This window comes from Cystoisospora suis (assembly GCF_002600585.1).
Source record: "Cystoisospora suis strain Wien I chromosome Unknown contig_7163, whole genome shotgun sequence".
Taxonomy (NCBI): Eukaryota; Apicomplexa; class Conoidasida; order Eucoccidiorida; family Sarcocystidae; genus Cystoisospora; species Cystoisospora suis.
In genome coordinates, this window is record NW_027159949.1 from 16,201 (window position 1) to 32,482 (window position 16,282).

The following is a 16,282-nucleotide window of genomic DNA, read 5'->3' on the forward strand; positions in this document are numbered from 1 at the left end:
TTGTCAACCTTTCTTGTGCGGTTTGGCACCCCACTCTCGCGCGGGGAGTGTCGGGCTTTTTGATTTTGTTGTACTGTAGGTTGCCTCTACGGTTCAGGTGCTAGTGAAGTTTTTGCTGTCAGAATATGCGGAAACAAACGGCCCCCTCCAGAGAAGGCTTCAACCATCCAAGTGCTGCCACCGCGCTTATGATACTGGAAACTTACTTGAAGCGTGTCCAGCTGCCCTATCCATTCGGACTGCACATTGAGTCCACCCTTCATGGAAGGGGGCTGCAGCTGCACTTTGGCCCTCCTGATCCACAGTCGTAATTCTTGTAGGTATCTCGCCGCCGCTTGGAAGTGAAACCCAGGATTCTGCCACGCATCTGAGGTTGGGGAGAACGAGTGTGGAACTGCCATTCCCCCCATTCCCTCTCCTATCTCTGCCCTTCCTCCCCTCCCTCCCAGTGTGCCAGAATTCCCTGCTCCTGACTGGACTGTCGATCCTTGATTGTGTGTGTGCAACAGCTGTAACTGCTGCTGTTGCATACGAGAGGATTCCTCCAGTAGCTGACCTAAAAGCTGATGCAGCTCGGCTAACCACTGAGGCAGTAGGTACCCGAGAAGCTGCTCTTCGTCTTCTGGCGCATTTTCTCTGAGAACAGCCCGATGTTCTCGCGCATGGTGAGCAGCCTTTCCCGGTTCCGAAGCCTGGAAGTACATGTGGTACATCCGGACCGAGAGGAGGTTGCACAACGCCATTCTTTCGACAGCGCTGGCCATCTGCTTGTCGGTTGTTAGAAGCTGCCAAGCCGCGATGAACGACTTCATTGCGGCGTGAGGTTGACCAGCAAACTCCAACACATACCCCGCCTTCACAAGGTTCCTCGCCTGCAGCCATGAAACACCGGGCCGCAAGAAATAGTCACGCTGTACGGACGTAAGCAACAGGGATAGAGGAAAACCTTTTATATCTGCATAGAGGTGTTCACCGCCTTCCAACTAAAACACGGGCGCGAGGTAAAAGACTGGGGACAAGCGGAGGGCGAGAGGAGCTTTACCTCCCTTCTCCTGCGTCCCCGCGGTTTGTGGTAGTCTCTTACAAGACGTTCTCTCACGTATACAACACCAGCATAGAAATATTGCAAAAAAACGCGCCCGGAAACTGGAGACGCTTTCAGCACGAGTCGGGCCAGCTTGCCAAGACCGGGGCACAACATAGACGCTTTCAGCAGCTTTACTCGGGACGGGTGCACTCCGTAACGGCGACAGGGGACACCCGTTGGTCCATATCTACGTGTGAGGGGGCGCCCCATGACACGTTAGTGCAACTAAGGTATGTACCGCACCCGAGCTCGCGATGGCGAAGGCGTCAGCGCCTCAGCCGGCCTGAAACTGTCCCTGCAAAAAGAAAACCGAGGCGATCTCCGCCGCGCAACAGAACGGGGTGAGATGTGGACAGAACCTTAGAAGGCATAAAGCAGTAAGACGCCGTATCCGTAGAACGGCTGTTCTTCGAGGTTTGCTCTCACCTGGAATACGTGAGAAGCACTGGACTGAGCTCTATCTGCTCCTGCTTTCGGAGCATGCTGGATCTGCTTACGGTACCTTCGGCTCTCGTTCTCGTAGTGCTCTATGCCACAGTCGTGTGCAACCTGAATGGGCTCACAAGATGAACGAGCCACCGCGGATCGCACATGAGAACAACAATAATAGGCAAACCCCAGTCCGAAACGGTCAAAGCCGCCTTTAGTTTACCGATCATTTCACCACGCACTGTGATGGGGGGGGTACCCGCCTAACCTTTTCGGTCGTGTCCGAATGGCCCATTGCTTCACACTAGAAGACTTGGCCGGAAAACAGAAACGTATGAGCGCTAAAAGTGGGGCAATTAGGTGGGAGCTCGGCACCGTCGGGGGGGGTGACGATGTCGAGCTCCCATCGACAGAGGCGGTGTTCACGGGAACCGCCTGCCTACTGCACATATATTGATCCGACGAAGAAACCAATGAAGTGCCTGGACCCTGGTCTAGAAACATCTCCTCCCTTTCACCGGGATTCAACGCCGCCGGGGGTGGTAGCTGACCTGCTCCAGCCGCTCCATTTTAGTCTGAATGTCGTCGATCCCGCAAGTGACGAAAAGCGCTGCAATTTCCGAGGGATTCAACCGCCGAAGGCAATTGACAGCGCCCTGCGGGTCGGACAGTCCCACTGGCAGAATAACGAACAGAACCTGAGACAAGACGGGAATAATGGAGAGACAGCCGCCATGTTGCGCATACAGCTTGGGCCTCATACAGTTGCGCTTCCCTTGCGCCCGAAACTCTCCAAGAATGAGTGCTTCACCTGCCAACCGCCACTTTCAGTTATTGTCCTCAGCCTTCGCCTGGCAAAACTGCCTGCGGTCTCTAAGCTCCTCACCGGCTAATAAGCGGCTACAGTATAACTGTCTGAGGCACAGAGATGCATCCTACGAGGCGCAGTTTCTCTAGTACGTCGTGCTCTTGTTCGCGGCTCAGGACCTAGCGTAAGCGACAGCCACGCAGCTTTGATTTTCCCCGCCACTCCCGCAAAAGCATTCTGAGGTCCAGCGCTACGGCCAAGACCGCATGTCAGAGCCGCCGTGAAGCTGTGGGACGACAATAGCCAAGGAAGACCCGCGCAAGCATTGAGAGGCGTCCTCCAAAACGTGCATCTATATCTGCAGCTGCGGACTCCAAGGAATCTTCCCTGACCATTTTGGGCGCGACTTTCTTTCGATGCAGTCTCTCCCTGACACACTCAATGAGAGCCAGAGCGGCATGCTCAGCACGCGCTACTGCAAGCTCTCTCGCGCCCGATGTGAGGCCTGCTCCCCTCCCTGCAAGAGGTCCTTCCACACTCTGCCCCGTTCCTTCACCTTGCTTCTCCGTGCCCCACGGGCTAACCGGTCGTCCGGCATCTTCTTCTTGTGCTGGCTCCCTGCTTATGCCCTGCCTGGTTCCCCCCCCTCCAGGTGAGCTTAGGACCGGCATCGTTGTTCCCACATCTCTCTGGGACTCGCCGCCGGGTTCCAAGTCAAGAGGCGTCCCCAGCCCGGCAGTTGTAGTGGTAGTCCCGGAGCTGGCGCGTCCCCCCTCCGCTGTCGCACCATAGCTTTTTTGCTCTTTCGGGCAGAACCCTTGACGGCAACACAGACGGCTGCCAGGCGGACAATGTGGGAAGTTCTCCGAGTTCTCTTGCGGAGGCCATCCAGACACATGGGGGACAGGAACATCTCCCCTAATGGCGTCACGAGAATGTGACCGGCCTTGCTGACCGTTTCTTCTTTCTTGCGCTTGTGTTTGAGACGGGCCTGCGTCGGGATCACACACAGCCGCCCTTCCTGTAGAGCGAGAGGCCGCTCCCGCATGTGGACAGCAGGGACAGCAAGATGAGGCACTCCCAGAAACAGACTGAGAGGATCGAGTGGGTCCTGCCGACGACGCTGATGAGTGCGCCGCCATATCACTCGTGACACGGCGCAAGCTCGCTGGACACACAGGAGAGCAGGATCTCGCAGACGATAAACACGAACTGGCTTGCTCGCGGAGCCAGGGGTCTGTGGACCGTTCCGGCTCGGACAGAGCAGTTGTGGACGAGGCTGACGGAGGGGCTGCCAGAGGAGGATGTTCCGAGAAAGCTTCCCTCCAGTCAAAGCACAAGATATACGCCGCGGGACGATCTGTTAACTGCTTGCGCATCCATCCGTGACGCAGCAAACCCTGCGGGAAAAAAACGTACAGATCGACCCACAGAGTTACTCGCTCAGCGCCAGCACCGCACTGTGAAACACGGCGGCAGCGGACGGGACGGGCACCCCAACGGCAAAATAAAAGGGAATGACAACAGATGGTAGCGTTAACGCAATGAACGTGCGCGTCCTCATTCCTAGTCCTGAACCCCTCACCGGCTACCTGAGTTCGCGCAGAAGTCAGGTTCTGAGCCAACTCGATCACCTTATAAGGAGCCCACAGTATAACGAGAAAAGCAACCGCTCAGTGAGTCTGTGTACACAAGTGGAGGTATCGAGTGCTAGGCGTGGACGTCAAACAAGGAGTGGCCACATCGCACTCTGTCCGGGTGTGCACAATATTCAGTGGTCAGCTGCAGTGCGGGCGCCTGTACACGTGATATATACTAACCAACTGAGTGTGTGTACGGTCCGCTTTTACTGGTTCTAGAAAAAAAAACCTGAGACAAACAGAGCGAGATAAGTATATTGGAAATAACTCACGCCCCCCTTCCCATTCAAGGAAGGCAACAGACGAACTTGCAAATTGCCGCCAATGCTGAGACCCCGCGCATGGCGAGCGTACGTAGCGTTTTCCCCCTCGAAGAAACGAGGGCGGCCACTCGAACAAATGAACCCAAGATTCTGCAGAGCAGCGGCAATCAAGCCTTCGCACTGTTTTCACACGGACAACGAACCGTACAGGCTGCGTCCCCTCGCACTTGCTGGTAGGCACACGAAGTAGCATCAGATACGAACCCCTCTTACTTTGTTTAGGTGATGCTCGGGAGCCACTGTAGTCTTCTTTTTACCAGGTGGCGCTCTGCGTAATGACGAGAGCGTCGCTTCGGCGGTGAAGACAGAGGAGCTCGCGTGACCACTCATTGTCCCTACAGGACTGCTTGCCCAGGCAAGCGGTCCTCCACCGCTTTCGCCAGTTCCCCCTCCTGCGTCCCCTTTGCCCGAGGGCCCGGATGTCGCACTGCTACTAGCGGGGAAGCTACTCGGCGCCCCTTCCTTCCCAACGCTGCCCGCGCCATCGCTCAAGGTATGGGGCGGATAAAAGTTCTCTCCAGGATGTCCTGTACTCTGTGCCCGCCCGCCATCGGCCTCGGACGGCCGAGGCGCCTCTTCTTCCTTGTGGAAGGGCAGATGACCAGGTGGGGAGAAGACAGCAGACTGGATACCACATTGTGAGTTGGCGTGTGTTTGGCCAGAAGAACGAGGTGATGCAAAGAGCCCTGGTTGGGCCCGAAAAGGACCACGTACAAATGCCGGGACAAAGCCGCCGTAAAAAGCCGGACTGGCGCCACTGGCAGACACCGGTATACCGCTAGACCGGCGAGAAGGCGAAAGAATGTCCGGAGAAGCGAGGACCTGCGGGGAAGAAAATGAATAGACGACGAGACGGGAGCTTTTGGCAGCGTCCTGTTTAACCCCCCGCGGTTGCAGGGGCGCGAACGCGTTTCTGAAGTAGACCTTGGGCCGTTAACAGAAGAAGACCGCACCATGCGAGTCATCTTGTCCGTGTGACCCATCGCCAGACGTGCATGTGGAGGCGCTCAAAACCGCCGATAGCGAGGACGAGTCACTGCGCAAACGTGCACCAGATGCGGCTAAACCTGCGCACCAGAACCAGGCTCACTGGGGTCCAAACAGACACATATGCTCACAGTCGCAGAAGAGACGCTTGGGCGCCAGAGCGCAACGGAGGTAAGGAGAGTGGCTTCTCTCCAAGCTCTGCAGATGTCCGTCACACGCATGTGTACACTGCAGGTTAGAATCTGGTGCCGGTCATACTTGAGAGGAGACACACGAGGGCCGGGCGGGCAATTACACGGGCCTGGCAGGAGGCACTGAAGATCGAGGGCAGTTCCGATGTGAGAAACAGGAGCGCACTAAAGAGTGCACGCCTGGAATCAATGGGCAGAGAGCACACCGAGTCGCCAGTCAGTGTTGCAGCAGACTCGGAGTCTGTCTTGAGTATGAGACCCGAATATAATCTGGACAGCTTGAGAACAGCCGGTCTCACGGGCCCCCGCAAGCATTCCGTGTAAGTCAGCCTCACCTGATCAGAGTCGAAGAAGATGAAGTTGGTCCGGGGCTGTGCACCATAAGTTTTGGAGCTCGCGCAGGCTTCCAGGGTGCTGCGCAGCAACCCATGGAGCCTCGGAGGTGTGCACACGCCCACCAGGGGAAGTGGCGTGACGTTGCATTCTGGAGGACAAAGTGGAAACATTGGGTCTCTCCAAGATTATGACGCAGCTAAAGAAGCTGAGACCTTGGACATCGACTGATGACACGCTTCGTCGGGAGGCATGTTGTGGTATACTGTCCTACCGGCATGATCTTGCTGCAGCCCAGGACTGTCTGACAATGAAGACAGATGCGGTCCTAACAGCACAGGTCCGGCCACAAGGAAACATGGACCAAACCTCTTGAACCGAAAATTACAGGAGTGGTTGGTACGCTCCCTTGTTTGTGACACAGCAGGAGACGTTCACCCCGGATTACAGATCCTGGAAAGTGAAGCAGAATCAGAACGCACCACTCTGTCCACCACAATAGACCGTAGCCACTCAAACAGTTAGCGTGACGCCCACGCCGAAGCAGCAGCTGCTTTAGGAGTACCCCGCCATGGCCGTTGCGTCACGGACAGCGGACATGAAGGCGCCACGGGTTGTTTCAGAACACATTCATAGGTCTCCCTGGAAGCCTCTGCACTGCAAACCGGTAATCGCTCTGCTCAAGATGTACGGCGCAATAAACATAACGGGCCGCCGGAAGATACCCGTTTTTGACTGCGAGCAAAATTGCGCCCTCCAGTGGCTTGCATGCCGGTTGTGCCGGCCTCCCTTTGTGGGTTGCGACCGCAGCACATACCCCTCTAAGTAACCCATAAGAAAGAAAACGAATCAGGAAAAGTTGACTTCCTCGGCTCATGCCCGCCCAAGAGAAAACGCCTGAATCGACCGCGCCCACAATTTACTTTTGTTGGACGTCCGCACCGTCGCGGGCTAACGGTAGTGCGCTGCGTTTGCATGCGAGTAAGGCTGGAGTCACCTGGCTGTCCCTGGGGCCTCCGAGCTCTCGTGCATGGCGGACAACTCGGCGACGGTGACCTCGTAGCGCGACCGCGCCACAAGCGGCGTCCGCACTCCGGCTTGGCAGATCTGGGTGCGAGCCGAGGCTTGTGGTGAACATATTGCAATCTGGATATGCACGCTTGCTGCGCTCGGCGTGGACAGGGCCGTCAGGTGCCATGCTGCTGCATACGCGACGCCGGGGCTGCGTTCGTCCGATGTGTTCGCTGGTGGGGTGTATACTCGAGGCGAAGCCGTTATCTGCTCTTCCGTGTTTGGTCTTCGTTCCTGAGTGCCTGCTTGTCTCCTATGGTGTGTAAGGGGCTCTGCAGGCATACGAGTCCCGTAAGCCCGTGTGCGGCGTGCGCCGCGAGTCGGCCACTCCGAGGGGTGCCACCGCTGACTAGTCGGGCTCTGTTGAAATTCAGTATTCTCTCCTCCAAGGTCTCGTACTTACTCGTAGCGAAAAAGAATTTACTTTCGTGGTATACTTGTTGGAGGAAAGGCATGCTTTACCCATACCAATCGTCAAAAATGTGACTGGCCATCTCGCGACTGCTGTTGTGATGAGTGGCGTGCAGACCCGCGTTCTTGATGGGGCGAGTGCGTGTCTTCGCTCCAACGCTGATCGTGAGACAAGGCACACACACTTTGCCTTCCCCCGGTTGATATCGCACTCTCCATCGCTTTAGCATCACGATCTTCAGCTCTTCGGTGTTGCTCCCGATGGCCGTGAATCTGGGGCCCAGCTCCTGCTGTGCCCGACGCGCGGTCTCACACCTTCGCCGTCAAGCGTACCGGGCTCCTACATTCAAACCAATTTCCATAGTTGCGGAGCTACGCTGCTAAACAAAAAAAAAAAAACCGTCTGTGTTGAGCTCTTGCTTCGCGCGTACCACCCCTCTTCTCTTACTCTGACAGCTGTCCTCTCGCCTTGGTCCGGTGCTGTTGGCTGCTCCAGCGGTTTCTCGCGGGAGCTTACCGTTTGCGCTGCTCCCCTTCTGGGACTCCGTCAGTGGCCCCTAACGTTCATTGTCTACGAGAAAGTGAGGCCACGAGGGTCTAGGAATTCTTCCCCGCTTTCTTTCTTCCCGACAAGACACCTAGAGAGAATACCCCACAGATCTCTGAAGTCGCGCCCGACCACACCCAGCCCGTGAACGCCACGGGTTGCCTGCCTCCCTCTTGTGACACTGGGTTCAGGATGCCCAGTTTCGACGGAGCCCCTTGGACCTCTATACGCGCGTCACGATAAACTGCGCTTGCCCGACCCTGAGACTATGCGAGACCAGGGTCTAAGCCGCTCGTCGTGGGAAGGATTGTTCTCGGTATCAGAGCGCGCCAGCGAGCTGAAATATAATGTGAACGTGCACCGATCGCTGAGCGCGCACCTCACGGTAGACCTGAGATTTTCATGATTGTGGTGTCTCTCCGTGCTATGGGCGAGTGGTGCCTTTCACTGGGGAAGCCGGCTATGGGTCTCTTCCGCAGCGACGACAGCACAGGTATCGGAGTGTGCGATAGGACAAGCTTGGTGGCATCTCTACGCCTAGAGCAGTTCTCCACACCTGGGGGCCGGCAGAGTCGCGACACGACATCCGAGCGCTTGTCCGTTGTAAATGGGACCCTAGTATACAATCCTTAAATGGCAGAAGACCTAAGCAAGTCGAGCAACGGCTTTGCGGGCAGCGGCAAATACTGACTTTCTACGACGTGCTGGCATTGTTGGGGTCGCAGCAGCTTAGAGAGTTGTGATGCCACAAAATCGATTCCGCGCAGTCTCTCCATGTGGCGCTTAAGGGGTGATGTGTCGTGCGCAGCTGCCCTCGAACTGGTTACTCCGTTGGATTGTGTCGTGTATTCTCTGCGTGGGGAAGATCGTGCAGCAGATACTCAGCAAACTCACAAGGATATCAGATCGTGACCGCGTACATGACATTCTTCATGCGGCCGGCGTTCTCCTTGTACCTCAGTCCCAGCAAGAGAGCGGGGAAAGCAATCGGGGTCGGAGGAATGTGGGACTGTTTACCGTACTCAGCGTACTGGCGACATGGCGTGTGGTTCGCTCTTTGGCCCCAGGTATTCCGCCCCCGTACTTAGTGCCGTACCACTACGATTCATCTTTCACTTCGCAGCTCACATAAGTGTTAAAGCTGCCGCGTCTGTGAGACCATCTTGTCTCGTGAATCGGAGAGTTTCGACAACCCGTAGCCGGCTCTCTTAGCTACTCAATATTGGAGGCCGTAGTCTCTCACCTCACTCAAGGGTCCGTGACACGGGGTCATTCCTCACCTTCTAGGTCATAGAGGTACTGCCGACTTCGTAGACCCGTAGATCCTTCCGGCAAACTGATGTGCCAAAAGAAGTGAGGGCTCTCATTGATGATTCCCTGAAAGCTACCAGGCAGCAAGTTGCTGCTGTGAGGGAAGACTGTGCGGAGAGATGTAATCTTCAGAGAAGGGAGACGATATAAAAGTCCCGGACGCCTCTTTACGCTGGTCGCGAGGGTTGTCCCACGGGTCCCGGTATCAACTGACGCAACAAGTGTGCTCTCATCCGCCGCTTCCAGACATACCGTTCGCGCGCGCGGCCTGACCGCTGGCGTGGTCACGGGTAGGCTAGAGAGACCAGCTGCGGCGGTGCAGAGTACCTCGCCCTCCTTTTCGAAAGACCAGGCTACACTGCCGAAAAACTCCTGGCAACGACGAGGACGGCGGCTGTATGTGTCGCGGGGGTTTAACAAAACACGCAAGGTCCGTGCAGACTTGCCGAGAGGTTGAAAACACCGCGGGTCCATTTCAAAGAAGTATACGAACGTGCTCCAAGCTACCCCCGACGGTCGAGCAATTCATAACAGGGACATAAGACCCACACCGTACCATTCCTCCACGGAGGTACCCCCCCTTGTGGTTTTGATCGGTCGCCAGAGAGTTGCAAACCAAATGGCTTGACTGGTGTTGCATCGACGAGCCTGTCAGTGCCAGGCGCTTCTCCAGGCCTGCCAGCCATGGATGGGCCTGCAAGTCCCCGCACAGGCAACTGTCGACCCGGCGCAAGCGGGATGTAGTATTGCTCGGAGAGGCACGCGGCCGCTCGTCGGGTGTACAGACAGTTCGTGATCCTGCTCAGGTTGCTCACCCGCGCCAGCCGTAAAGTACACTAAACAATAAGAAGGCACTGTTGGATCGTGTCTGTTGAATACAAGAACCGGTGGTCCACAGTGTGAAGCGGTTCTCAAAATGGGACTGCGTAGGGGCTTCTGCGTTTTACTGCCCCTCTTGGGGGTTTCCGCCACCGTTGGTTACGCTCAGGAGGCCGGGCACAAATTTGTGGACAGCAAGGCGTCGTCTACGTACGGACCGGAGTTTGAAGCGATCAGGGCGACTCAGGCTGGGGCCGGCTACTGGTCGAGCTCCGGGCACCATTCCAACGACGAAGAAGGTAAAGGATGTAGAATATAGCACCTGAGCATATCTTCGCACTCACCGCGAGTGCCGCAGTGACGTGGACGGGTTCCTTTTCATCGCCCGCTTACTTGAAGGGGCTACGTGTGAGATGGGCGTATTCGCCCGAGGTGAGGCCAACATGAAGACTCCACTATTGCTTCTCTACAGTCCAACGGGATCAGGAAGTGCAAGTCAGTGTGTCTCCTGATGGAGCGAATTGGAATATTGCCATGCCATACAAAAGAACGCCAAGCACCGACGGTAGGCGCTACTTCTGTTGCCGTGCACAACTTGGCAAATCCAACTACGGACGCGCACGCAGTGGCCTTTAACGAGGAGCTACTCTTCGACCACCCTCATACTGCGAAAAAAGTTAAAATTGCCATGCGCAGGGCCATCCATGATTTCTTCGGAATCAACGAAGTTGTCCCCATCAGCGCCGGAGAGCCGCTTGCAATGGTCATCGCGGGAATAACGTCGCCCGAGGGGGAGATGTGCCTCCAAGTGAGCAGTCATCTCGGTTGTATCGCTGAACAGCAGCGCATGGGTTCCTGACTGCAGGTCGAAGGAGGGGACTACAATCAGGAAGGAGCAGCCGTTGTTCTCGATAGCTGTACCGCTGCTTTCGCTGCCGCTGACGGACGCGTACGTTGCACACCTTGTATGCCCCCAGAAGAAAAGCGGAATGCCTTTTGATTCTCAGGAGCTTTGGCGAACAAATGCGAACCAGCAGTTCATCGCTGCCAGGAGCAACCCGCCGAAATGTATGACGCTGCAAGACGGCAACGCAGCTGGTAAGTGGTCAATCTAGCGATTCGACTTGCCGTGAGCTTGTACCTCTCTGCCAACCTGACAGACGGCGGAAACATTGTTCTAGTCGATTGCTTGCACGCACTTGAAGAGGCCGATGGCCGATCGAGCTGGACACTCGAGGCAAACTCCCAGCTGAGGCTGCAAAAGCCAGGCTACTTCTGCCTCACACAGCAGGACGTGCACGGAAATGTTCCGGGCGTTGGCGATATCTCTAAAGCGTTCGGAGCGACCGTTACGAGTGCAAGCGTTGCAGACGCGGATCATAGCCCACAGAGAATTCTGGATGGTGACCCCTCCACCTACTGGGCCTCCGGCGCGTTCGGAGATTCCGGTGCTCATCCCGTTAACCTAGATATTAACCTTGGTAAGCCACCTCCGACTACAAGGTGGAGTGGAAACAGTACAGAGTCCCGTCCCATCAGGAAAGCCTGCAAAAGTCTCAGGAGTCCGCATCGACTGGGAGTATCCCGCTCTGTCGTACCGACTCGAGGGCAGCCTTGACGGATCTACCTTCAGGTAAGTGACAAATTCGGATGCCCGTGGCGGATCGGCGCACCAGCATTGCATCTCGATTCATGCAGCGAGCTTGCGTCGAACATGGCAAATCCCTCTAACTCGACCCTGGATGCCTTTGCTGGTCACGACGCCACGATAATTAGACTTACTTTACTTCAGCCGCACCCCAAAAACGGCAAAGTGGGGGAGAAATACGTTTACGGAATCAGGGACGTCGAGGTCTTGTCGAATAGGCTCCGGTCGGTTGTCGGAGACTGCAGGGAGGCAGCCAACTCAGCTGACGCGAGGGACAAATACTTTGTCGAGTCAACATCAAGCTTTGATCCCGAGTTCGCGGACAAGATGTCGTCAATGGACGATGACGTTGTGAGCAGGGCGACGGCGCTCAGCAAGAAAGCAAGAGAGTTGATTTCGGCAATTCCAAATTCTCGGAGTTGCTTGGCCGAGAAGCAAGAGTATGAAGAACGGATTGCGAAATCGATGGCCGAATCCGCGTCAATCATGGGACAATACGACCATTTCATGGAGCTGCAATCTTCGCTTCCGCCAACGATTCCGGATCTCAGCCCGGGTAGCGCAGACCCTGAGCTTTTTTGGGGGGACATCTTACGCCGACAGGTGTGCAGGCGATTCGGCGAGCTATCCTGCTGAGGATTGCTACGCCGTGCGGAGCCAGGACCCCGCGGCGCCTTCGGGATTTTACTGGTGAGTCCGCTGCGGTACATTCGGTGAGATTAGTGAAGCCGCTCGCTTCTGAAGGATTTTACCTCGGTGTGCCCCCGAACCCATCCGAGTGTTCTGCGACATGACTACGGCGACCTCTATATACTTCTGGAATGGAAGCCCTGGAGCAAAGCCCGGCGGAAACATAAACGACAAAGTGGATTCCATTGGCAGCCTGCGTCTACACTGCGCTGAAGTGGGACTCGAGCCTCTCGTTGTGAGGTCACATGAGCAGCTGGAAGCCCTAAAAACGGCCATCGATCTAGCAGGTACGCGACATGTGCCTCTTCACTGGAGGCTGCTCAGCTGCAGACGGGTAATATCAGGTTATTCTGCGACTGGAGTCATTCCTCTTGCATATGACTACGGGTGCCTGAATGGAAAGTGCACTGGTAGCTTCCGGGTAAGCCACCGCTGGCCCCCACTGTCGAAAGCGTGCCGTGTGTAGCCGTTATTCTAAGGACTTGTACTCGGGCACAACGGATCTGACGGCCCTCCTCATGTCCCAGTCCTCTCTGAGCACTGCACTAGGCCGGATGACATCCGCTGCTGGTTAGTCGATCAGACCGTTAGATCTAACTGCTCCTTAAAATCTCGCTCCCTGTCCCAGGAATTGGCTTGGCTGGGAGAAATACGGCATACTTCGACTTGGGATTGTCGGACGTTGCCGGAATCGCCTGTTCTACGAACACCATGGAAGCAGAAGCTGCTATGTAAGCCTGTGAAGCGACAACTGGAGAGGGGCAGTGCCATGAAACCTGTCGCAGTCCGCATGTCGACATCTCGTGCGAGTCAACAGCGGAGGAACATGAGGCGTTCAGGGGCATCCTCAACGTAAGTGCCGCAGAGTCTTTGTCGGAACCGGCCCCGCAGCATAGTGACCCTGCAGACCAATGTCGTTGTTGAATGTCCCCCGGGCTGCGAGGAACACTCCACACTGCCCGTGTATGGTTCCGGCGGCGTGTACGCGGATTCTAGCTCCGTCTGCCGCGCAGCTATTCACGCCGGAGTCATTAAGTCCGGCGGACTCGTCAGCGTCTCTCTGGAGTCCCCGAGGGAGTCGTACCAGGGATCTACTCGAAACGGCATCAAGTCGAAATCGCTAAATACTCCGAACAAAGTTCAGTTGGTAAACGTTGTCACTGGGGAAGCTTTGCGCGGAGAGTTACCCAGTCGAGCCCGCGGCGTGGCAATGCGGAGCATCCGCGTTGGTCCGGTGGCTAAGGTGAGCTGCTAAGCTGCTGACTGTTGGTAGATTCTTACCAAACCAGCAACTGAGCAGGACTGTCCGATTGAGACCTTTGCAACTCCCGCTTCCTCGTTTGTCGAGTTGGAATCCTTCGCCACCTCGCTCAGCCTAGCCTCCTCAACGGAGACCCCACACGAGAAGCAAGAGGACGCGGTCCTGGATGCGGCTACTGCACTTGTTATTAGAGATATGTTGAAGCAGATAGGTCAGTCCTCCGCGGTGTCACAAATATCTGATTGGTGACAATCCCGGCTCTCTTGCGTGCAGACGCAGTTCACGGCGTCGACCCGGCGGCGGTCTTCGCAGCGCAGGTTGAGGCCGCAGAGGCAGTGCGACAGATTAAGAAGCACCTGAAGCCCGCCGAGATTCTCCAGAGGAAGCAGGCGTCCCGAACAGAAGAAATGTGAGTGTTGTACAGCCGTTCACTTCGACAGGCCTCATTCACGTGCGCCCTCGCTCCAGATATGTGGAGACCGCAGACCTTATGAGCAAGCTGATGGCTGAGTCAGGAAGCTATTTCAACAACCTTGAGGGACTCCGTATACAGCTAGAGACCATGGAGGAACAACGCCTCGCTGAAACAGGGTTTTCGTCATTCCAGCTGGACTACGCTTCGATGCCATTTTCGCAGACATTCGCTGTTCACGACTCGATCCGGACAAGGAATGGCCCAAGCAGCTGGGGCTATACGGAGGCGTTAATTCAAGGGCATAAGAACACGATCGTCCAGTCCTCGCCTATCCTGGGACTTCGCGACGGCGAAGGCACGTTCGCGTCACTTACGGGCCACCGCTTTTTCGACTTCGTCGCCCATGTCGACTTCTATGTAAGCCCAATCTGAGGATGTCGCTTGTCTGCTTCGCGAACATCTTAGAATGCAGGCTGTGGGCTACGGCACCGTCGGAATTGGGTTCCGCGTGCACGATGTCAACAACATGTTTCTCTTCGAGGCCAACAAAGAAAGGGGCTACAAACGTCTGCTCCGGATAGAGAACGGAGACGCTGTCGTTGCAGCTGAGACAGAGGACGGTGGATACGATGTGGGGAAGTGGTACCGTGTTCGGATCGAGGCTATCCATGGGTACATTAAGGTGTGCTTCGGTGAGGAAGGCGGTAGTCTACCGGAAGTGTTCAGGTAAGGAAGGACGGTTTGCTGCAGAGCACGGCACCGACAAACTTCGGCCCCAGTGTTTTAGACGAACGCTTCCTGTCCGGATCTGTTGCCTTGTTCTCATCCGGCATGGACGGGGGAATTTTCTTTGACAATCTCCGTGTGAAGGCGAAGCCGTGCTCGCACATTTCCCGGGTGGCTCCTCCTCTTCCACCACGATGCGCTAGGTTCACCGAGATGTACTTGGAGAGGCCGGGAGCCTTGTATGAGCAGGTCCAGCTTACCGAGATAAATCAGAAGGCTCTCTGGAACTACAAGGTCAGACCTTGAAGCGCAAAGCGGCCACGACTGTTCCAAACGATTGCTCTTGTAGGCACACATTGCGGGCCGGAGAAAGGCTCTACAGCCTCAATCCCTCGATGGAGGGAGACTATCGTCGTCAAGCGTCATCCTGAAAGCTCCCAGATTATGTAAGACAGGATACGTGCCCGCGGGCGGGGTTCCGAGCAAACGCGTTCCACAACGGTCAGGTAAAGACGGCGACTTCTCCTTCGACTTCCACCATGCGTGTGCCGACGGGACGGTTGGAGCTATCTTTCGCTTCCTCTCTGCTGACAACTACCATATCCTCGAGGTCAAAAACGCAGAGTAGGCCGTCTTATGAAACAGCGCTCCTCGGATTCCGTGAATACGTAAGCCCTCAGAATGATACTTTCCCGGGTGCAGGATGGTAAAAAGACTCCAATTGCCTCGAAACCCATCAAACCGCATGTCGGGGACTGGAACAACGTGAAACTGCGGTTCGATGGGCCCACAGTTGTAGCAGTGTTGCACTCCCCTGACGGCCACGAAGAGGCCTTCACGGCAACGCTTGACGGCGAACCGGGACACGGAAACGTCGGGCTGTTGAGTGCAAACTGTGACGGCCATGCTTTTGATCGTCTCTCGCTGGCTCCCCCTGAAGGAGTGCAGGAGGTTTCCACTCCGAATGCGGTGACAACGCAAGCAAAGCCATGGTAAGCCTCGACAACCGAACGCGCAAAAGACAAAGAACCGACGTGAGGATACAGGGCCGTCTGCGAAAATTCCGTCCATCTCCTGCAGCGCCGTGACGCATGCAGCAAAATGTTGCTCGAGAATGCAGGAATGAGACAGCTGGAGTGCGCAACCAACTTCTGCGAAGAATGCTGTCAGTTCCACGCGGCTCTGCTAACCGATCACGACCAGTCATCGTGTCTGCGAGAGTGCCATAAGAACGACGCCACCGCGGAGCTGCTTCAGAGTAACTTCATCGGAAAGATCAAGCAATGCACGGATATGAGCGGTGAGGCATTCAGCCACTGCCCGAAGGTAGGGATACCACCGGCTGCGCACCGCTGCCACGGGGTCCACAAAACGGGACGCTCAGGAGGATCCTGCATGTGCACTGGAGGCGTGTCACTTCTGCTGCATGACAAGTGAGGGAGCGGAAGATCTAGACGGCATTCCAAAGTCCCTGGTCTCCGGCCTCAATGCACAGGAGACAGAAGAGTGCAAGTTTCAGTGCACCCGGGCATTCAGCTGATCCAACAAGGTCCACTTCCGATCTCGAGTTAAGAGACAAGTGTGC

The 16,282-nt window shown here is 56.1% G+C and overlaps 2 protein-coding genes across 2 annotated transcripts in view; one reads left to right on the top strand and one right to left on the bottom strand.

The window, feature by feature from the left end:
- Positions 1–6,719, bottom strand: part of CSUI_010331 (uncharacterized protein) — a 19,088-nt gene extending 12,369 nt beyond the window's left edge. The window contains exons 1-6 of the mRNA XM_068070436.1: positions 5,801–6,719; positions 4,501–5,109; positions 2,717–3,724; positions 2,068–2,214; positions 1,514–1,636; positions 207–872 (exon numbers count right to left, since the gene is read on the bottom strand). Of these exons, the coding sequence (XP_067917584.1) occupies positions 207–872; positions 1,514–1,636; positions 2,068–2,214; positions 2,717–3,724; positions 4,501–5,109; positions 5,801–5,971 (2,724 nt within the window). The 5' untranslated portion in view covers positions 5,972–6,719. The remainder of the gene's footprint in view (positions 1–206; positions 873–1,513; positions 1,637–2,067; positions 2,215–2,716; positions 3,725–4,500; positions 5,110–5,800) is intronic.
- A 3,301-nt stretch (positions 6,720–10,020) lies between these two features.
- On the top strand, positions 10,021–16,234 carry CSUI_010332 (f5 8 type c domain-containing protein). The gene is given in 17 exon segments (XM_068070437.1): positions 10,021–10,256; positions 10,357–10,452; positions 10,584–10,765; positions 10,823–10,906; positions 10,935–11,055; positions 11,073–11,551; positions 11,591–12,299; positions 12,350–12,716; positions 12,924–13,147; positions 13,187–13,538; positions 13,874–13,965; positions 14,226–14,388; positions 14,444–14,991; positions 15,047–15,321; positions 15,378–15,689; positions 15,744–16,023; positions 16,028–16,234. 7 exon segments carry the CDS (start codon positions 10,055–10,057, stop codon positions 12,239–12,241), a joined length of 1,815 nt encoding a protein of 604 aa, XP_067917585.1. The 5' UTR covers positions 10,021–10,054; the 3' UTR covers positions 12,242–12,299; positions 12,350–12,716; positions 12,924–13,147; positions 13,187–13,538; positions 13,874–13,965; positions 14,226–14,388; positions 14,444–14,991; positions 15,047–15,321; positions 15,378–15,689; positions 15,744–16,023; positions 16,028–16,234.
- Positions 16,235–16,282: the final 48 nt, after the last annotated feature.

Bases quoted from the DNA above. Each gene is read 5' to 3' on its own strand.
- CSUI_010332 (XM_068070437.1), top strand. From the start codon at position 10,055: ATGGGACTGCGTAGGGGCTTCTGCGTTTTACTGCCCCTCTTGGGGGTT. The intron at 10,257-10,356 runs GTAAAGGATGTA...GCTTACTTGAAG, and splicing joins CCATTCCAACGACGAAGAAG to GGGCTACGTGTGAGATGGGC. The intron at 10,453-10,583 runs GTCAGTGTGTCT...ACGCGCACGCAG, and splicing joins AACGGGATCAGGAAGTGCAA to TGGCCTTTAACGAGGAGCTA.